This window comes from Chinchilla lanigera, unplaced genomic scaffold, assembly GCF_000276665.1.
Source record: "Chinchilla lanigera isolate Chin_1 unplaced genomic scaffold, ChiLan1.0 scaffold00013, whole genome shotgun sequence".
Classification (NCBI taxonomy): Eukaryota; Metazoa; Chordata; class Mammalia; order Rodentia; family Chinchillidae; genus Chinchilla; species Chinchilla lanigera.
Genome location: NW_004955414.1, coordinates 29,345,373 through 29,368,744, shown reverse-complemented (window position 1 = coordinate 29,368,744; position 23,372 = coordinate 29,345,373). Strand labels below are relative to the sequence as shown.

The following is a 23,372-nucleotide window of genomic DNA, read 5'->3' as shown; positions in this document are numbered from 1 at the left end:
TCCTGTGGAGTTTATGAAAGGGGGACAAGAAGTCCCTCCATCAATCATTTGAGTACATGGTAAGGAAACCTGCCCTCTTCCCAGGCACCCTCCACTCAGTGGGTGCGCAGCCTCTCCCATGAGTGAGTGTAGAGTCAGGGCAGCCCCCAGATGTGCTGCAGATGAGTCCTGGCTGGGACACAAACTCAGGTGGGACCAGAAGAAGAAAAGACAGTCATTCTGTGAAGGCACCATAACCTGAGTTTTCTTCCACAGGAGAAAAGAAAGACCAGTTGAAGATGAACAAACAATCCAAAACCAGAGAGCAATTCTTTTTTTTTTTTTTTTTTTGGTTTTTCTCCGGTACCGGGAACTGAACTCACGACCTTGCGCTTGCCAGGCAGGCGCTTTGCCGCTGAGCTAAATCCCCAGCCCCCCAGAGAGCAATTCTGTGGCAGAGAGAGAGAGAGAGAGAGAAAGAGAGAGACAGGAGACAGAGACACAGAGAGAGACAGAGACACAGAGACACAGAGACAGAGAGATACAGAGACAGACAGACACAGACAAGAGGTAGAACATAATGAAAAAGAAAAAGAAGCCCTTAAGACCCTGTGGCAGTAGAATACTCCGAAAGACAATTGGACATGTTTAAAATTATTTAGGAGATAAAGCAGCCTTAATAATGGAAGAGAATACAGTAGCATGAAAAGTAGCAGAAGTGGGCTTGGAAAGGAGACTCCCGCAGTGAGGAAAAACAGCAAAGCGGCTGTTTCTGAGGGCCTCACAGCCTAGGGGAGACAGAGAAGACAAACCGTGATAAGTCAGCCCAGAAGAAGAGCAGCACAAGAACTTCCCGAGTCCAGAGAGAGCATGACAGACCCAGCCTTCCCAGAGGAGATAGCATTTGAACTACGGCATGAGCCACCTAAGCAGTGACTAGCTGAAAGGACCAGGAAGAGAGGTCTTGTCACCCAAGGAGACAACTGGTATCAAAGCCTGGAATGGCACACTGAAGGACTGCCACATTCCTCAAGGATGAGTAGGAGTTCACCCGTTGAAGAGGAGCTGGAAGATGTTCCCAGCTGAGAGAACGTGACACAGAATTTGAATTTTACCTTGGAGTCAGAGAGGAGCCATTGCACGTGGGGAGTGGCATGACCTGATTTACATTTTATCAAGATGGCCCTGGGGCAGTGATGGTAACGGGAAGAGGACTGGGGGGAGGGAGGTCGGCAGGCTGGTGCAGCAATCTAAGCCAGAGGTGAGTGTGCTTAGCAGGGCAGGCAGGTGGGGATGAAGGTGGAGTGGACTTCAGAGGAAAGGAAGGGCGCCCACGGAGAACTGAGGCTGGCACTTCGGTTTCTAGCATGAATAACAGGGTGAATGGGGCACTGTCTCTGGGCCACATCCAGCAGAGAAGCAGACACCTAGTAAACAGGGTCTGTGTGCGTGCTTGCTGAAGAACAAGTGGTCTTAGTGAGTTGAAGGGTTTGCACAGCAAAGAGGACACATCAGTTCACTTTCTGTTCCTACCCTGACCTTCCTCCTCCCATGCATTACCCATCCGCGACCTGCCAGGGTAGCCACAGCGCCACTCTCTCAGCCGTGGTCCCAGTGGCCACCAGGAAGCATTTACCTCCATGCCCCCAAGAAGGAGCGAGTCTTGGGCCTCTCCCCACTCTCTCCAGCCACTGGCATCTTATTGCCAGTAACTCTACTCTAATTTTTCATTAATTTTCTAAGTGCTTTTCATATCGAGTAACATGAGAATTTCTATTCAATACTATTATAATTTTCTACCACTAATGGGGTGAGCATTTTTATTCATTTGTTTTTTAAAACCATTAGCTTAAAACTTACCACTAATAATACCTATGGTGGTCTTTAATGCCTTAAAACGTGCCCTGAGTGATATTTATAAGAAGGGAATGCTGGTAATCATTTAAATGTCTTTTGTGGGGGGAGAAAGGGACTTTTTATTTTCATCATGGTTGGACTTGGGTTCTTTGATAGAGCGACTGGAAGGATATAAGGTATTAAGGGCGGAGGACGCTGCTAGTTTGTAGATGTTTTCAAACAAGTCCCTTGGTTATTCAGAGGATGCGTTTAAAAAAAAAAAAAAAAAAAAAAAAAAAAAACAGAGGATGCGTTTATATTCTACGAGGATTCATATTTGTGTTCCTTTTCATGTTGTTTCTTACCTGACTTACAGAAAAATATAACTTGTGTGACTGCAGGAACAATATTTAGAGCCATGGATTGTTTGGAAGTAAAGGGACTTTGAAATTACTCTCCCTCACTGACATTTGTAGGAGCTGGGAAGCGCTGCTTGCAGGGGACCCATTGCGAGGCTGGTGGGAAGAAGGTCTCCAAAGGGCAGCTGTGTGGGGCAGGGCGGGAGCATGAGCATAGCTAGATTTGTGGGCAGGGTGACCTGCACGGTCTCAGGGGCCTCATGCTGTGAAATTCACAGCCTCACCATGTTGAAATTTTTTACAAGTACTGAACAAAGGGCTCCAGGTTTGCACTGTGCCCTGCAGATTCTACATCTGCAGGGAGGATACTGCACTGTATATGGGTTTTAGAGCCGGACAAACTTGGGCTGAAGTCCTGGAATTTTCTGTGACCGTGCCCTGGTTTCCTTATCTGCAGAACTCGGATAATAATACTACAGCCCTCTCAGCTCTAACACGAGGGGAACTAACAATAAAAGTCCAGCACCTAGGGGGCCAGAAGAGCGGTGATAGACACTAATACATGCTCCTTCCCCTATGCAGAACCCATGATTAAGCTTATTATGCTGACTTTATATCAGGAACATCAGCCAGCTGGGATAGGCAGACACTAGTGCAACCCCAGGCATTCTGGTTAGGATCATACCAAGCAAAGAAAATTTTCCTAAGAGGGACATTCTAAGGCTGGGGTCCCCTCCATAAGTTGTCAACCATTATACTGTTGTTTAAGCGACAGTTAATCCTCATTGGTATAGTAGTCCTAATTTTATGTAATTCTTGCATGCTTCTCTCCTCTCTAGAGACCCCTCATGAAGGCCAACAAGTGACACTGGTGTTATTATGACGATGCCCAGGATCTTGATCTAATTTATTAGCAAACTTTAATTTTTCAACTACTATTTGTAGTAAATGGCTTTCAACATCCCACAGCACAGAGCCAGGCCTTTGGGTTACAGTTCCATGCTTGAGAATCAGAAATGTGAACCCTGAGGATCCCAGACAGGCCAGACTGACCAGCACCAACATGGAGCCCCCATGACTTTTCTGTGGCTGGAGGAAGTGACGTCATAGGTGAGGCATGGCAGCCAGTGTCAGGGGAACAGAGTAGTTAGATGGCTAACCCTGTGATGAAAAGCACATAATCTTAAAACATCTGGTCAAACTTTTAAAGTCTCTTTCATGGAAAAAAAAATCAAATAAAAAACATAAGTTTGTTCTTGGCCATTTTTTTCAACTCTGATCCCAAAAGGATTCCTCAGCAGATTATAATAGAGCACTACCTTTGCTGCCTCCCTCGCTTTGGTAAGATCTGTGGGAGCTTGGAATCCAGATGGCAGCTCCAAAAGGAAGAGCTGGTAGTCTTGGCTATGCTCACCCTGTCACACTGCTCAGGTTCCTGAGCGCACACAGCAGGACACGGGGGCCTCCTGTATCATCTCAGGAGATGTGGGACAGGAGCATAAGGAGGGCTGTGACAGGACTGCACTGCAAGCACAGTTTTCTTCCTTCCTCCTTTCTCCAGAACACCTAGTGGGCCATGAGGGGTGATTGCCCCAAGCTCTCTCAGGCCAGAGGGGCTTTTGTGCATAGTGACAGTGGATGCCGGATGGGGGCCTCTCTACAGCAGACCACCACTGAAAAACTGCAGCTCTTCTTCCAAGATCCTCTTAGTAGCCTCTCTGGTACCAGTCAGATCAGGCTTTTGATGAGGGACAAAGACACTGCCAGCCAAACAGATCGTGGGGCTTAGACAATGGGAAGCCTCCTGGGCCCCACGACACGGTGCACAGAGGACGCTTCAGGACATGGTGATGGTGAGTAATGACCGGCTAATTTATCAAACACCTCAAGACATAGCTGCAAAAAGCGTGTGCCAATACACAAATGGTTACTTTTGGAAGCGGCAATTTGCCTTAGACAGCTTGAGTATCCCTCTCCACCTCCAAGAACTGTAGTAAGAAAGCCACAAATCACTGCGGCAACTCCCAGGAGACCAGAGACATGGCATTCCAACAATAGGACAACAGCAGCAGCGTTTAGCATAAGCCAAAGAACACACAAATCCAGTCAGGAAAAATTTGAGACATCACAATGGGCATTTGTGTCCCATGCTCTACTTAGCACAAGGCCCCCAAACTCAGCAAACAGATTCTTTTCCCACCACACTGCCCTGAAAGTTTCAAGCTTCTGGAAAAGAAACTGGAAGGTTGCTTTAACTGCATTTCTGAATTTTAGCTGATCTGTGACTGTTAATTCCTGTTGTTGAATTTCACCCTCCATTTTCACCGGTTCTGAAACTTGTTTGATGCTTTTGCTGGTGTCTCTGAGTTTTGGTTATTATCTGATTTTGTTCTTACCTGTTGTCGAATTTCTTCCTCCATTTTCACTGGCGACCCCAATTCTGCAACCTGCTTGACGCCTTCACTGGCATATCCGCCATATTCCCACAGCACGTAATTCTTGGAGTGGGATCCACCAATGATTGCAGACCAGTGATTGGCTCGACCTGGGAAAGTCAATCAAGAGGCAGATATCAGTGGTGCTGTGGCTGAAATGTAAGCTCCTTACATAATGGAGAGGAGGGGTAACTGGACGATGATTCACCCAGGAGTAAGAAGCTATTCTGTCTTACACCCAGCATTATCCAGGGATAAGGCAGAGTCTCTATTAACCATAAGCCTGAGAAACGTGCAGCCTTGTCAACAGCAGATGCCTGAACAAGGCACAGAGGCAGCCTATGCATGCCTTCTGTCTGGAAGGGTCTTGGAGGAGTAGACAACTGAGAGAATTTTGAAAAGCTGATCAGATGTGTAAGGTAGAACTTGGAAGGAATGCCATCTCTGGCAGACCCAGAAACATTAAATAATACCGTATGTGTGGTGAGTTGTCAGTAATTCTGCATTGCTGTGTCATAAGCTGTCAATGGGAGAGTTAGGAGATGATGCCAGGGAGGTAGAAGGAGCCCGCTCATGAGTGGCCTTGCTCTAAATGCTTCAAGAGTTTGGATGTCATTTGGAAGGATCTGAAAAATCACTGAAGGGTTCTGAGCAGGGGAATGGCATGATTTCATTTGAATTTCAGATAAATCACCCAGTCAGCAGTGTGAAGAATGCATGAGAGCAAGCAAAGTTGGAGTGGAGAGCTGGGAGGTAAGCAAAGAGCAAAAGCTAAGGGGTGTGGTGGGGACAGGCTCAGGTAATTCTCAGCACTAAACATGGTTCTCTTCAGCTGACTTTTATGTACAATCCAGGGTGAGGGGCAGGCAGCCTAGCTGTACTTTAAGTGTGGTATAGCCAGCTTGGATGTGTGGAAGTGACCAGTCCATGGCAGTTTGGTGATGATATAGGGGATGGTGGCAGTAGTGGATGTGAGGAGGGAATTAGTGTGCAACCTGAGAGAGTGGAGAATCAGTGTCAGACCCAGGCACTAGCAAGGTATGACTTGACTTGAGGATTTTGTCAAAGTCAACCCCAGCACCATACTGAACTTGTTTTTACGTGCAACGAATGCAGATGCATCCATGTTTCTTGTTGACTAAGCCATGTACAGTTCATCATAGGATTTACTCAATTTTCAGCCATTCTTTAGTTTTACAAAGTCTCAAAAAAAAAAAAAAACACTTTCAAGTACAGCAGAGGGGAAAATGTAAACTGGGTGAACCCAACTGACAGTTTTGGTTTATCCACCTGTGACCCAGTGTGTATAGAATGCCTCCCTCCATCCCACCACCTACAGAAGGAATTCCAAATAAGGCTTTGTCCTTTTACACAGCTGCCATTGCTACACCTGGGCCTTCTGCTCCAGGGGTACAGCAAGAGTATGGGTACGGAGGCAGGCTGCACTCTCCTGGCCTACCGAGGACAGCACATCCCAACCCAGGCAGATGGCGTCACGACGTGTGTCTGCCCAACTGCTTACTCATTATTTCCTTCACATCAGGCAAATGAAAACTCCACATTTATGTCTCATACCCCTAAAGATAGATGGAAACGCTGCCAGCTATTTCTCTAGCTCATTTCCTGGCCTGTAGAATGTCTTAGCTGTCAACTCAAGCTGTGAGCATACTTGTGTAGGGGCAAGGCCTGGTAGCTTGTTGTGACCTTTGGTTCATGATGTGAACACAAGGCAACTAGTTGTGGCACCCCCTGTACCCCCGTGCCATTTCACTGAAATACCTCCTTGCTCCAGGCTGTCCTGCGGCAATTCTGAACTTCAGTGACTCAGCATGTGCTGTTCCCATGGCGCCTTTCTCTTGCTTGGGTTGGCCAGCTTTCAGTCCTCCTTCACGATTTACTCAGAATCCTCATAAGACCACCTGGGGCTGACTAAGCGTGCGTCTCCTGCCTCCCTGCTGCCGGATCACATTACCCATGCCGGTCACAGTCTGCTGTTCCCCTAGACTGTGGGGTGTCTCTCTCCAGTGCTGTACCTGGTTGCACTGTGGACACTCAGCACCTGTTTCCAGAAGCATTTCCAGGCAGCCAGTTGGGAAGGTGGCAGTACATGTGCCTGATGCATCAGGGAGGAGACGTGCATAGATTTGACTGAATGAGATTAAATTTAAATCTCAGTTCAGCAGCGTTCCTGACATCTGCTAGGTTAAAGAACCCAGCTATCCTGTATGCTTTTAAAAAATAAAAGACAGTAGAGCATGTGCCTAGCATATGTGAGACCCTGGGTGCTACTCCCAGTACCTCAAAACCAAACTAAACAAAAAACAACATGATAAAAGGGAGGAATTGTTCTTAGAGCAGCAGACAGGGATGCAAGTCCTAGCATTGTCACTTGTTAACCGTATAAATTTGGTCAAATTCAATTATGTTTTTTTCTCTGAATTTCAGCCCTCTCTTTTGTAATTCAGGGATGATAATGCCAAGCTGATTGGCCTATTATGAGAATTAAATTAAATTATTTTTAAAATGAGATAATATATGTGAAATCCCTACTGGCACAAAATAGGCACTCAGTAATGTTGGCTTCTTTTTTTTCATCATTGTTAGGAAGGCTTTCAGAAATGAACGAAACATGAAACTTGACCTTAATTCAGTAGAAGAGATAAGAATATGTACAGTATGAGCCATATTAAGAGAATAGAGACAAGCACAGCCATGGAGGCTACAAGGGGAACCCAACTGGCTATCTCTGGGTTACTTGTTCAAGTTCCATCAGCTATGTGCCAAGCACAGTAGCAGGTCATAGACACTGACCGGAATAGGATATGGCATCTGCCCTGAAGGACTCACAGGCTGGAGTTGGGGGAAACAGCTGGATAAGCAGCTTAATTACAATCCAGCACATCAGGGATGTAACAGACAAGAATGCAGAACATGGGGATGAAATGGCTAACTCCAAATTCTCTAAATCCAAGGAATCAAAGTCTAAGGCATGAGTACAAAGAAGCAGGTATACCAGTAGGAGCTGTCTTTAAGGCTCTTACTCTGGAATACAATTTCATTGTTCCAGTTCAGCCTTCTTAGCCAATACAACAGTTAGTTTCCTGCAACGACTTTCCACAGAACACATTAATTCATATTTCAACACATTTAATGGCATCAGCCAAAAGACAGACATGTGCGAAGCACTTGACGAGGGGGAGCCTTAAGACTACATCTTCCCTAGAGGGGACAATGTAGGGACCAGTGGAAAAATAACTGTAACACTGGAATAGATATTAAGACAGGTGAGTGGCAGTCCCTCAGGGGCAAAATGGTTGGGGGAGGGGCAGGCTGACTTAAGACCAGAAGACTTGGTTCCAGGCCTCCCCTTGTGCCCAAGAATCAGTCCTGCATCCTGCAAGCAGGGCTTCAGCTCCCTGCCCCTAACACAGTGCTGGGGCTTGAATCCAGGGCCTCAGGCAGGCTATGCAAAAATAGTCCCAGCTGCATGGCCAGCACCACATTCTTTTTAACAACAGGGTTAATACTTACAAGATGGGACTACCTGCTAGAGTTGTACAAATTAATTGTACTGATTTATGGAAAGAACTGTGAAAACCAAAAAGAGCTGAACAAAACAAAGGTCTGTGTTCTTTCAGTTATAAAGCTCTACAGGAATTCCACAAGACAAATCCAAAAGAAAGTGGAGGAGCATGGATGAGCAGGAGGGCTCCCCAGGACTGAGAAAGACAGAAGGGAGGACAGCAGGCCAGGTGGGGAGACTGGCAGGAAAAGGAATTTCTTTAATAACATACATAAGAGGATCAAGCACCTCTTGGGATGATTTTTTCTGTATGAGATCCTCACTACAACCTTATCTTCATGTTCTGGATGAGGAAACTGAGACCCAGAGGGTTTAAAGAACCTGCCCAAGCTGAAAGAACTGGGGAGGGCAAATCTGAGCTGCAAACGCAGTACTAGCTGACTCTATCCCACTTGCTTGTTTCCCTACATCGCCACTATGAGGTCAGGAAGTGAAAGAGACCATGAGGTAGACCAGAGAGTTAGAAGACAAGGCAATCAGATGAAACAGAAAGTTAGCACTAGATGTGGAGAGATTGAGTGCCCCTTGTGGATAGTGGCATTCGGCAAGGAGGAAGCATGATGGAGGTTTCCTTTTGGGCAGAATGATGAACCTTGCACTGACTGAACCTTTGCCATGTGCCAGGCACTGTGCCAGAGATTTGAACTTTATTATTAAACATTCAAAAAGAAAACTCTTTTGACATAGATGCTATCATAATTCTAATTTTTTGCAGGAGGAAACTTGAATTTAGGGAGGTTAAGTGGGTTAAACCAAAATCACAGAAACGGGTGAGTGAAGATGCTAGGATTTAAAGTCATATCAGTGGTACTGAAGTCAGTTACTGTCTACCACAGTGTAGCATATGTCCAGCAGGGAACACCCAAAAGTAAGGAGAGGGTCCAAAGGAGAGAAGACCAAACCAGAGGCCCGTCAACTTCACTGTGTCTGTTGCATAGGCTGTAACTAAGGGTAGCAGCAGAGGAAGTGCAGACAAAGAGTCAGGAATATGAGCCAATGAGATGAAAGATGGGGCAGATCTTGGGAGGTAATTTGGTGAAGTAGTTAAAACTCTTGTTTCTGGGATCAGGCCAACATGTATTCTAGCCTCAGTTATGAAACATCCTAGGCTGAACAAGTCATTCAATCTCAGCCTCAGTTTATACATCTGTAAGGTAGGTAGAGTGATATGATCAGAATCCCAGCGCTGTTCTGAGGCTGAAGTCTGTGAAACAATGACTAGTGCCTGGCACATAAAATGGATCAATAAACATTGGGTAATAAAATTAACTCTGAATAGGGCAGGATACACACAGACCAGTTTCTAGAAGGCATGGTAACTACTAAGAATCTGATTGAGTGGCTGGGTTGCAGTCTGCCTTAGAACCAGTAGGTGCAGATGACAGGAATGTCATCTAAACGGAACTCAGTCATCTGAACCCTGCAGAATGAGGTGGGTAAGCAGACCCCACTGAGCCAGGAGGAAGGAAGTTGATCATTGGGTCTCACTATGCCATGGGAAATAATGGAAGAGAGAAAAAGAAGACCCAGGTAATAGGAAGCATGGGAGAAAGGATGACCTTCATGAAAAACAATCAGGGAGGCAGCCTCTGGGGTCCTTCATGAAATACTGGGGCCTCAGCTCTAGAAGGCAGAAGCAGAGAAGCAAAGACTGTTGCTAACTCCTTCATACTCTCTGGTTTCACATGCCCCCATTAACTCCTCCACATATCTGGGGCTAGACTTTTGTTTCCAGTATCTTGGATGGGGCTCACAAGGCCCAAAGGCAGTAGAAAACTGGTAGAAAGAAATGATTAGACATGTGAGTTTCAGATGCTGATGGCCAAGCAGGTACATTCCTTTAAAAAGCCATTCTAGGGAGATGCATTTAAATATATGCAGCACAGCACCCTTCCTGACATCTCTTCTCTTGTCATCACTAGTGATAAATTACCAGTGTTCACAAAGATCTCTAAGAGGCCAGCGTGCATCAGAGAAGAGCCATGTCAAAATTTTGTGTCACTTTGCAGAAGGCATCCTACACGGAGGTGGATTCCCTGAGGCGTCCTATGCATAGCAATTGTGATGGGTATTCTGATGTGTCAACTTGAATGGTCTATGCCGGGGAGGCCAAGCTTTTGGTCAGACGTTATTCTGGGCATGTCTGTGAGAGTGGCCTGTATGAGACTAACATCTGAGGTGGAAGATGGAGTAAAACAGATTGCTGTCTTGAGGTGGATGTGCTCAGGATGTGCTCAAACTCAGGACCTCATGCTTGCAAAGCAGGTACTGTGCAACTGAGTTATATCCCCAGCTCATCAGTTAAAAATCTTAATAGAACACAGACTGTCTCTTCCTTGAGTAAGAGGAAGTTCCTGCTGCCTAACTGCCTTCAAACTGGGGAACTGTTCTCCCCACACTGCCTTTGCACTCAAGCTGAAATAGGGGTTCTTCCTGAGTCATCAGCCTACTGGCCTTCAGACTGGAACTACATGGTCCACCTTCTTGGTTCTCAGGTCTTCATACTTAGATTAGAACTGTACCATTGGCTTTCCTTGGTCTCCAGCTTGGTAACTGCATATTTGGGGCTTCTTCAGCCTCGATCAGTGGGTGAGCCAATTCCTTATAATGAACCTCTTTGTATACATGCGTACACAAGCAATGGGCTCTATTTGTTTTGGAGAGTTTAATAGAACAGGTGTGCAGTGTTCAGTCCCCTGCCAGTCCTGGTCCTAAAAACATTTCCCATCCATTTCCTTAATTCATAGTGCATCGCGAGAAAATGTCCTTTAGCCTTAGTGATTGGACAGCTGCAACTTTCTATAACCCAACCTCAGTCTCATCCACAGCACTCTCAGCAAATCCTTGTTTTGGGCCTTAATTGGGCCCAAATTTGCTGTAGAGGCTATACCAAATAGTGTTCCTCCAGCTTCTAGATTTATTCTACCCTCCCACTCTATAGCTTACTAGATGACCTTGTCACTTAAATTTTCTGAAAAGATCAAGGTTAACTCATTCACAGACTCACCTACGTACCACATGGCTAGTGGCCAACAGAAAAATGTAGATTTGCCAGTTCTACTCATAAGTGTTGTCTTGGCTGTCATTTTCCTCTTGGCCTTGTTAGTCTCACCTTAGGTACAGGCTCTTGGTTTGCCTGAATCCCGATGCTTTGAGTTTGGCCACAGAGCTTGGCTTCTGTGGGTTCTCCCTTGTGTGCTTCCCAGGACACAGCTTGTCCTGCTCCTTGTGCTTGTGGCTGCTTCAGGGGCTCCCTCTGACCCAGCCATTGTGATTTTCAGGACCCTGTTCCAGTATGGCAAAACCCCTGCAGGAGGAGGTCTGTCCATTAAGCCAGAAATTCCTCAGTTTTCTGCCTTTCAGATTTCTTCATGCAGCTATCATTATTTTTCTTCCCTAAGGTTTCAAGAGAAGTATCACCTTTCTATTCCTGGGAAAACCTTGCACTTTCAGAAACTAATTACAGTTTTCCCATATCCTGAGGGCTTCAAGATTAAGATACTATTCTATCTTATTAATTCATTTAATGGACATTTACTATGTGCTAAGCCAGGGATCATTAAGCTACACCTGCCTGTATTTGTATTTTATGTATTGCTCGTGTTTTGTTTATGGGTGTTTGCATGCTGCAATGTCAAAGCCAAGTAGTTACAACAGAGGATGTTTCCCTTGAAAACCTTAAAATATTTACTATCTGGCCCTTTATATAGAAAGTTTGCCGAAAGATCTACCAACTCTGACATGAGGTAGCCTGGCCCCTGTCCTTGAGATGTTGCCTGGAGCTTGAAGGGAAGGGCATGAAAACCAGATCCTAACAGGCAATTACAGTACAGTTGTGTGTATGTGACTCTACTTTGACAAAGGCAGAAACAGAGTTTTAAAGCACAAAGAAAGGGAACCAGAGAAGACTTCCTGGAGGAGATGGTAGTGAAGATAAAATTTGAAGAATGAGTAGAAGCAGGTAGATAGGGAGTTCAGCAAAGGTTATTTATGCATTTATTTTGCAGAAGGAAAGTTAGTTACAAAAGCAGAGGTATAAAAAAAAGAGTCATAATAGTGTGCATATGTGCATGTGTGCATGTGCATGTTCATGTGTGTTTGTATGGATAAATGACCTGCAATGAGACCAGAAATCCATGCAGATCATGAAGAGATATGAATGCCTCAAACAGAAGTCTTTGATTTTGCCTTGAAGGCAGCGTGAAGTAAAGTTTAAGATGACCTTATCTACAGATAATCTCCAAATCTATATATGCCACTCAACTTCTGCTTCTGACTCTGAAGGAATAAATGGCACTGGACTAGCTCTCTGAACATTAGTACTATAAAATTGGAACACAGCAAAAGACTATGATCCCCAAAAGTAAGGGAAACACAAGAGAAGATTCCATGTTTGCCCTGGATTTCTTTTGGGGACACTTTCTGGTTTGTAGTGCAGGAAGGTAGAGGAGAGTATGGTAAACTGGCCAGGATTGAGGAGGCAAAGACAGGAATTTGGGGCTGCTGGGATAGGTAAGATTTATGGGTTAGAATACCAGAAAAGAGGGGACTGCATGTAGAATAATCTTCAGAAATACACATAGGAATCCTCTCAAGTCCTTGATCAAAAACTAAGCTGCACACGTGTAGAGTGAGACTCCACTAGGGCTGCTACGGAATAGCTACTGAGGAGCTAAGAGCTGAACGGAGATCACAGGGGTCACACAATGCAGCGATATACGGCTTCTAACCATTTATAGTAGAGAAGCTTTGATGACTGCTTTGATGATGGCTTTCAACTGTGAGCCTAGTAAAGTCACAGCTTAGTAGTAAAACTACTTTAGCTCCAAAGTAAGGGCTTCAAACCTAACACAGCTTAGAAAACCTTGAAAGTGAAATAAAGCAGAACCATAAGTAAATTAACCATCTGCTTAATCAGAATTCCAAACGCTTTAAAGGAAGACAAAAAATCCACACAGCTGCTTGGTAATGATGCCTTTATAAAGCTCATCATACAATTAATATTACTAAGCACGTATAGAAGAAAATGTGACCCAAGATAGTAGAAAAACAGCCAATAGAAAGAGTTCCAGAGGTGATGGATGTGCTGGGATTAATATACAAGGATTATAAAACAGCTATTATCAATATGTTCGAGGATTTAAAGAAAGGATAGACATAATAAATGAACAGATGCAGAATCTTAGCATAATAATAGAAACTATTTTGAAAAGCAAATAAACCCTACAACTGAAAAATGTAACTATATTTGGACAAAAAAAAGAAAAGATTAGTAAACTGAAAGATAAATTAGCATAAGTAATTCAAAATGAAAAATGGGGAGGGTAGGAAAGGGTCAAAAAACAAACTAGAGTTTTAACCTATGGAATAAAAGTAAGTGATTTAAACAGAGTCCTACCAGGAGCAGATAGGCTGGATTAGAAAAATATTTGAATAAGTAATGCCTGAAATTCCCCTGGTTTAATAAAAAAAAAATTATTAACCAACATACCCAAGAGACTCACCAAACCTCAAACGATAAAAGCAAAGAAAATACAGCTTAAAGAAAACACAACAAAAAACCCAACATAAATAAAGAAAGTGAAACCTAAAGACACCGCCATATGATAGTAAGAGATAAAGAGAAAATCTTAAAAGCAACCAGAAAGGACATTACATTTAGAAGAACCAAGGAAAGCATGACTGTGTAACTCAAAAACCAAGCAAACCAGAAGACAATGAAACAATACCTCTAAAGTTTTAAAAGAAATAAGATCTGTCAACCTAGAATTCTATTATCGTGCAGCAATATTATTCAACAATAAGGACAAAATAAAACATTTTTTTGATAAATGAAAGCTGAGTGAATTTATTACTAGCACATCTGCAGTATATGAAATATTAAAGGAAGTTCCCTTCCAGGCCGAAGGGAAATGAAAACAGATGGCAGCTCATATCTACATGGAGACATGAAGAGCACTGGAAATGGTAAATATATGGGTACAGCGCCCCTTGCATTTCTTTTTCACTGAAGAGCTTCTTTTAAGCAATGAGGTTCAAGTTTTCTCTGTTTGGGTGAAGAACACTACCATCAAGAGTTCTTATCCTACAAAAGCTGTCTTTTGTCTTCTTGTGCCTCCAGCCTTTTCAAGAAAGTCAGCCTGAGCTCTTGAATTCTTCACCTTGCAGGCTAAACCTCTGCTCCCACCTCAGCTCATTTCCTCTATTGAGTTTTTAACACTTTGACTTTCACTCCTCTCTATTCCCACAGCTAAACAATTGCTAGCAGCAATAATCACAGGAAAATTATTATGCTTCTTTACTTCCCATTTTTAAAACAAAAGCATACTTCGAATTTGGTAATAGTTACTCTTTTTAATGTACCGTCTAGCAAGTTTTGACAAACTTGCAATCAGGTACATTACCATAACCAAGACATGGAATATTTCTATTACTCCCCCAAATTCCCATGTGACCTAGTGTAATCAATCCCATTCCACCACCTTGCACCCTGTTTAGAGCCTGTTTTTTGTCCCCACAGTTTTGCTTTTTCTATCATATCATATAAACGGACTCAAAGAGTAGATAGCTTCTTAAGTCTGATTTCTTTAACTCAGCACAGTGCATTTGAGATTCATCCGTGTTGCACCTATGATGCAACACGGCTGCAATTTTTAATTTTTCTTCCAAATGTTTTGAAAGAAAAAGGAGAAATGTGGCTGGAGGCCACTGTCACATTCCTGTTTCCCCCATATACTAAGGATTTAACCTTGAACAAGCTGCTTAAATTCCCTAAGTTTTATTTTCTTGTCTGTGAAATGGGAGTAATAATGGTACCTATCTTCTTTTTGGGCAAAGGTGGCAAGCCTGTGGTACACATGCCTGCATGACACAGTGGGCTCTTTGTTATCATTCAAAGTTCTAAAATGTTTGTCATCGCTATTAAAGGGTTACAAAAGGAAATCCATATAGAAACCTATGTCACTGTTCCTGGTATATAAAAAAGTCAACAAATGGTTAGTTTTTAAATTACAATTTTACTTCTCCAGGAGACACAGGGACTAGGAGAAAACTAGGACATATAATACCTATCCATTTGAGGAGAGAAAGATCTTAGAAGATTTTCCAAGCGGTGTGGTCAGCTTATTTGGGGTTGAGACAGCAGCTGGCAATAAGGGGTACCCACTGAGTGGGTAGGAGAAGGGCAGCAGGATGAGTCAGGCATAATGACAGACAGTAGGAACCCTGGGATAAACTGGGGGTCATGGCTCAGGGTCCGGCTCTGCAGTCAGGGTGGGAACTGACAAGAAGCTGAAAAGGAGTCAAGGGGAAAAACGACAGCTCTGTCTGGAGACCTGGGGTCATATGAACACATACATATCCTGAGCAAGGGACAATGCAGGAGATCAGAGATGAACTCCAAGAAATCGAGGTCAAAAGAGGGGCCGGAGGCTCTTTAAAAGAACTGCCTGTCTTAGCCTTGGGAAATGGGAAATAATAATCAACACTAGACTTTATTACATGCTTTATACATTCCTTGAAACAAGCCCATTTTAAGGACTAGGAAATAAAGTACAGAAATATAAAATGATTGGCCCAGGGCCACCCAGCTAGGGAGGACCAGAGCCAAAATCTGGACCCAGGTTTACTCATCATAGAGTAGGAGTCTGAGCTTGCTGTGAAGACGGAAATGTTCCATATTCCACTGACTAATACACTGTAGCCACCAGCCAACAGTGATCACTGAGCTCTTAAAATACGGCCAGTGTGACTAAGGAGCTGAATTTCATCTTAATTAATTTGAATCTACTTTAAGTTTAGATAGCCATGCATATCTACTGGCTAACATATTGGGCAGCATAGCTCTAGAATTTGGGGTAGATCTGAGAACTGTGGGGTACAAAGACCAACTGTGTAGGTCGCTGCTTTTAGGAAGAGGGGCTGGAATAGGCTGGACACTACCAGGGACACGGTTCTCTCACTCTTGTCATCACATGTGGCAGGCAGGCAGTTTGAGGAGACTGCACTAGAGTAAGACTTGGCCTGGAGCGGTTCTCATTTGTGTCCTCCATCACATACCCTCTCTGCACCTTGGATGTTAGCGGCTCTGTGGCGAGTAGGTGTGAGCACACACACTGCTGGTGAGTGTCCACAAGTGTACTGCACTTCCTCCTGTTCACTGACTCATGCCCTTGTCTGAATCTCTGAGTGTCCATACGACCAGTAAGTGAGTAACTAGGAATGTGGGCAATTTAGTGCTCCTGTAGGCAGCCCTGGGCCTTGGGGGTAGGTGTTCTGCATGTCATCAGGTGCACTTCTCAGAAATACACTGATGACGGGGACTTCACTCTTGGGATGGTCCTTCCTCCCCCCGACTCTTTGCCTACTGCTTTCCCCGGCATCCTCTACCACTTTCTAATTAACCTGCAGATCTCACCCGAGGTTCTGCTCTTAGGGAACCCAAACTGAGACACTGCTCATCTAAGATCACGTATCTGAACCCAAGGATGTATAAAATAACTGTGAAGATTAGACCAGAGCCAGCTGGGGATGCTCTTCTACTTTCTGTTGTAGTATACAGGTGATTTGTCACCATTCTTCCATCTAAAGCTAGCCATGTTCTCTTTATTGTCACTGTCATCATCATTATTGCCATTGTTGCCATCGTTATCAATGTCAGTATCATCACATGTTCTCTGTGCCATGCAGTTCATGGGTGTTAGCTAATATCCTCCCATCCTCACAGTGGCCCTGCAGGTCACCAGACCCATGTTACAGATTAGGGAACTGCATTGCCAGGAGGTAGCAGGGCTGAGACTTGCCATTGTCAACCAAACTTAAGGCCATGATCTTTCTGCTTCACTAAGGATCTACAGGTTGAACCATGTAAGGAGGTCATTCTGATGTCACATATGGATGTCACTAGAATTAGCTCTTGGGGTGGAGATTATAGACGGTGAAATAAGATAGCACCTATCCAGCTTCTTGATAACACTGGGGTATTGGCTCTTGGTTTTTATTTGGACTCAGCCCAATTTTTTTTTCCTGGAATCTCTGACTCTTGATTTATATCTCTAAAGCCTCTTCAGTCACTTGATTCTCAGTTTAGAGACGAAGAATGAATTTCAGAGCACATCTAAACTCTCCTCTCCATTGCTACTGTAGAGACTGGTTGGAGGGTTATGCATTGACAAGTCACACTAGAACGATCTCTCGGGAGAAGAGAACCTTCCTGAAAATTGTCCTTCCCAGCTGACTTCTCTGCATAGACGTTGTTATGTACGGGAGGGAGGCTGTGCTCCTGGACAGCTTCCAGATGTTTAATTCACCATTAACACCTGATTCTAAAGCCCAAGAGATGATAAGTAGCACTTTGGATGATAAATTCTAGGAATGTTGATCTAATTTTAAAAATCTAAGCACTTGTATTTAAAAGCTTAGTAAGAGCAGTAAATAACTTTGCTTTGCTTTTTAGAGTGTAACAGAAATGGAGGTTCCCCCGTACTCTTAGTACATTCTTCAGGTTTGAATCTTAACTCTGTCAGCAAGCCCTGTAAATAAGATGATGTTCTTTTCTTCTGTGTTTGAAGGCAGAAGAGAGGGAGGAATAGAAATAACTGAGCACCAACTTGTGCCTGGTGAGCTTATGCACTAATTTCTTTCTTCAACTCATTTCCCTGAAAAGAAGACAGCTCCACTGTAACTTGCCAGTGGACACACTGCCAGTGAGTGGCTGAACTGGCATTTGGCTCATAACTGTTTGTTTTTAGGACAGCTTTTCCTTTTGCCAATAAGGGAGCGAGAAGCTCTGGGGAAAGTTTATTAAGACAATAATAGAAGCACAGTCTACTTAACCAAGTTGCTCAATGTAGGACAAAAGAGGAATTGGACTGGGACTTTTAAACAATCTGTTCCAAAATTGAAGGTAAAATGAAGACAGATGCTAAATCTTGTTCATGAAAACACCAGCAATATATCCAGCTATTTAGAAAATTAATTCCATATAACAACCACATAGGATTATTTAACACTCCAAATTCAATCAATTTAATTTATCGCATTAGCAGAAAAAAATCATATTAATTATAGGTACAGAACAAATGTTTGATAATGTTGACCATCCAGCTATATTAAAAAATAAACTCAGCAAACTGAAAACAGAAGGGAACTTTCTTTATCTGGAATAAAAATATCTACAGAAAAGCTATAGCAAAAACCATATTTAATGGTGAATATCATAAGGTTTTCTGTAAGATTTGAGACAAGATAAGAAAGCCCATTATCATCACTTCTATTTGACATTGCACTAGAGCAGTAGTGGCAAACTATGGCACATATGTCGTTTGTTTTTATTTTAAAACGATAGATGTTAATGTATGAGCTATTTTTTTCTAAACTAAAACCTCTATTTAGGTTTAACTGCAGTGTTGGCACTTTGCAATAAATAAGTGGGTTTTGGGTTGTAGTTTGGGCACTCACTTCTTTTTTATTTTAAAGAGAATAGTAAGAAAAAGAGCAGTAGTAAAATACCAACATCACAGACAAAAACAAAACAAAGCAAAAACATTAAAAATGATACAGGATTTCAAAACAAAATGATAGGAATTAGGAGTGGTTGTTATATTACGTATTATTATCTTCACTGAAGTTGCTCACATTACCAGATGTAAGAATGCAATTTAACTGATCAAACAATTAAAGAGAATAAAAATAATAATTAAAAGAAACATTAGAAATGATACAGAGTTTCACTAGACAAGATGGTTGGAATTTACCAATGGTTGTTATATTTCATATTGTTGTCTTCAAATTAGTTGCTCAGCTTACCGGATATAAGCATGCAAAACCGGTCAAAATAAAAACAAAATTTAAGCACTAACTGTTCCTTTCAATAAACTACAAGATAACAGCGGTACAGTTATCCTAGCTATCCATATATATATATATACATATATATATATATATATTGCCTTCTTTCTTTTTCTTCTTTCCCTCATCTCAGTTGTTCCTTCCTTTGAGCAATTTCTTTCCTTTTTATATTATCTATTGTGCATTTGGGTTTTATCTACTCTTTCAGGTTCTTACATTAGGGAGGCAATATAAGGTTTATACATCTGGGTCTGATTTATTTCACTTATGAGTATGGCCTCTAGTTGCATCCATTTACCTATAAATCCTTGAATTTATAATTTTTATAGCTGAGTGATACTCCATTACATAAAAATACCACATCTTTTTTTATCTATTCCTCAGTTGATGGGCATTTGGGTTGTTTCCAAAATTTAGCTATGACAAATTGTGCTGCTATAAACATGGGCACACATATATTGCTGTGGTATGATGTTTTTAATTTTTCTGGGAAAATACCCAGAAAGGGAATAGCTGGGTGAAGTAGGACTTCTAATCTTAGTTTTGTAAGGAATTTCTACACTGATTTTCACAGTGGTTTCACCAATCTACACTCCCACCAGCAGTGGAGAAGGGTTCCTTTTTTCCCACAGCAACTCTAGTATTTGTTATTGGTTGATTTCTTAATGATAGCCATTCTTTCTGGGGTGAGGTGGAACCTCAGTGTTGTTTTAATTTGCATTTCTAGAATGATTAATGATGTTGAACATTTTTTCATATATTTATTTATCATTAGTATTTCTTCATCTGAGAGGTGTATATTTATCTCAGATGCCCAGTTTTGGATTGGGTCTTTAAATTTGGGGGGGGTCTGATTTTTAAAAATTCTTTTTATGTTCTAGATGAAGTCCTTTGTCTGAGGGGCAGTTGGCTAAAATTTTTTCCCTACGCTTGGGTTTTCTTTTTACTCTGTTGGTGATTTCTTTTGATGTGCAAAAACTTTTCAATAAAATGAGATCCCAGTTGTTGATTCTTTGAAATATTTCCCATGCAGTTTGGTTTTTGTTCATGAACTCTCTACCTACCTCTATGTCTTTGAGATTTTTACCTATTTTCTCTTCTAGTAGACTTAGTGTTTCTGTTTTAATATTTAGATATTTGATCCAATTTGACTTTAGTTTAGTGCATGGTGATAGACATGGGTCTAATTTTAGTCTTCGGCATGTGGAAAGCCAGATTTTCCAGCACCATATATTAAAGAGGCTATCTTTCTTCCAGTGAAGTTATTTGGCCCCTTTGTCAAACATAAGGTAGGTGAGTGTATTTGTCATTGTATGTGCATCTTTTAACCTGTTTCACTGATCTTCAGGTCTGTTCTTTGCCAGTACCATGCTGATTTTATCACAGCAGCTTTGTAGTATAATTTCAAGTCAGGGATTGTGATGCCTTCTGCCTTGCCTTTGTTGCCCAGCATTGGTTTTGCTATTCTAAGTCTGTTCTGGTTCCAGATGAATTTTAGGAATTTTTTTTAGATCTGTGAGGTATACTAATGATATTTTAATTGGAACTGCATTGAATCTGTACAACAATTTTGAAAGTATGGCCACTTTCATGTTGGTTCTTCCTATCCATGAGCAAGGAATGTCTTTCCATTTTCTGAAATCCTCTTTGATCTCTTTTTTCAGAGTACTGTAATTTTCACTGTATAGATCCTTTACTTCTTTTGTTAGATTGATCCCTAAGTATTTCATTTTTAAGATGCTATTATGAAAGGTGTGGTTTCCCTAATGGCTTTTTCAGTGTTGTTTGTGTACAGGAATGCTATTGATTTTTGAGTGTTGACTTTGTATCCAGCTACTCTACTGAATTTAGTTATTAAATCTATTAGCCTTTTGGTGGAATTTTGGGGGTCTTCTATATACAGTATCATGTCTTCTGCAAATAATGATAATTTCACTTCTTTTTTCCCTATCATTATTCCTCTTATCTTTCTCTCTCTTGTTTAATTGCTCTGGCTAATATTTCCAGAACTATACTGTATAGGAGTGTGGGCACTCATTTCTAAAAGGCTTGCCATCACTATACTAGAGGTTTCTGTCAGTGCAATAAAGCAATATAGAGAAAGAAAAGGCATAAGGATTAAATGAGAACTAAACTTGTATAAAAATTCCAAAACAACCCTTTAGAAGATTCAATAATGTGATGTTGCCAAATCTCTCCATATTTGTTCCTAAACTCAACATAGCCTCAAAATAACAAGCTTTTTTAAAAGTCAAAAATGAGATCAATTATAATATTTATACAGAAATGCAAAGGACCAGTAATAGCCAAAATAGTCGTGAAAAACTGCGAAGTCGGAGAACACTCTGAGATGTCAAGGCCTTTTATACAGGTGTCATAATTCAGATAGTGTGTTATTGGAAGAAGGTAGATAAACTAATAGAACAGAATACAGAGTCCAGAAATTCACTCACAAATACAGAATTACTTGACATATGACAAAGGTGATACTGTGATTAAGTGGAAGAGTACCTGGGTATTTCCAATAAATGGTTCAGTTAAAAAAAGGACTTTTGATCTCTACCGCACATCACACACAAAGTCAGTTGTGGATAAATTCAATATTCAGATATGAAAGAGAAAGCCTATACAGCTTTTAGAAAAAAGAATAGGAAATCCTTCTCACAAATTTGAGGTAGACAGAAATTTCTTAAATGGGCTACAAAAAAGTACTAATCATGATGGTGGGAAAAGATACTGTGGACTACATTAGAATGTTCATCAAAAGATTAGGAGAGTCAGTAGGCAAACCACAGAACAGGAGAAATTTAGAATACATATAATTGACAAAGGATATATATCTAGCTATACAGAGAATGTCTACAAGTTAATAAGAGGGAGATAACCTAATAGAAAAAATGATCCACAGACCCAAACAAGCACTTCAAATGATTCAAATAGCCAATGTAACACACTAGGTAAAATCAAACATGTTCAAATTAAAATCACAATATTATATTACTATACACATACCAGGTAGCTAAGATGATTTTTTAAAAACCCAACCCCCAAACCCAACAATATCAAGTTCTAGCAATGATACACACTAATATATCTCTTGCTGTGGAAAATTGTTTACAATATTTACTAAATCTGGGACACTTATGACCCAGTAATCCCACATTCAGTAAATAACTTACAGTTTTTACCTAAAATGTACCCCAAAAGTCTCATATGTTCAGAGATGGGGCTTTTGGAAGACTAAATCATGGGAGCACTATATTCATCAGTGGATTAATTAACTGATGAGTTCATAGCTAAAAGTGCTAGTAAGTGGTGGGGTCTAGTTGGAGAAGGTTGTTCCCTGCAGGTGTGACCTAGAAGGGTGTTTTTGTGTGTCTGGCTGCTATTGTCTCTGTTTCTCTCTCTTCTTTTCTTTTTTTCTTCTTCCCTTCCTCCCTTCTTCTTGTCTGCCACAAGTTGGACAGCTTTCTTCTGCCATACCTTTCTACCTTGGAGCCCGACAACCAAGGACTGCACCCACTGAAACCATGAGTCAAAAGTAAACCTCTCTTCTAAGTTGCAGTATCTGTATTTTGTCTCAGCAATGAGAAAATAAGTACTATAACAGCCAACAGAAGTCCATACATATATTCACCGGAAGTCATGTACACAACTTTGTATGACAGGATTGTTAATGACAGACCCAAATTGGAAAATATCCACATGTGCATCCAAGGATCTATATAAAATGGGTGAGTGAAGTGTGTTATGTGTATCCATGCCATAGAACATCACAATTATCAGAAAGAACAAACCCAAATCATATGCAAGGATGTGGATGAGTTTCCTAAGCTATAAAAATGAACAAAGGAAATCAGACAGAGAAGGGCACACACTGTAAAATTCCATTTATAAGAAGGGAGAAGTAGTGGGGGAAAAAAGACACAAGGAGTCATTTGGGGTCTGATTTTTGTGCTGGTGACAGGAGCGAGTTCATGTGAAGTGAAACCTTGAGCAGTATGCTAATGACTTCCTTACTTTTCTGTATGTAAATTATACTTCATTGAAAAGTTCACTTCTAACAAAGAAACGGTGAAGGGAGAATCCCCCTTGTCTCTCAAGCCTCATTCTGGCCTACCCCACATCTGAGCATCATCAAATGGAAACGAAAGCTTGATTCTCATATCATGGGGATGGGGACAGGGAAATGACAGTAATGAGCTATTAGCTTGTAGGAGGTGAAGGAGGAAAGCCCAAGGTTACCCTGAATGTTTTAAAGATCAGAGATCAAGTATGCAAGGTTTGGAGTGCCTGGAACCATTAGCCAAGAACTGGAGAGCTGGTATTTTT

The 23,372-nt window shown here is 41.8% G+C and overlaps 1 protein-coding gene across 1 annotated transcript in view; it reads right to left on the bottom strand.

The window, feature by feature from the left end:
* The window catches only part of Spon1 (spondin 1, extracellular matrix protein), a 295,302-nt gene that overhangs the window by 106,803 nt on the left and 165,127 nt on the right, over positions 1-23,372 (bottom strand). The window contains exon 6 of the mRNA XM_005380330.2: positions 4,571-4,719. Within this exon, the coding sequence (XP_005380387.1) occupies positions 4,571-4,719 (149 nt within the window). The remainder of the gene's footprint in view (positions 1-4,570; positions 4,720-23,372) is intronic.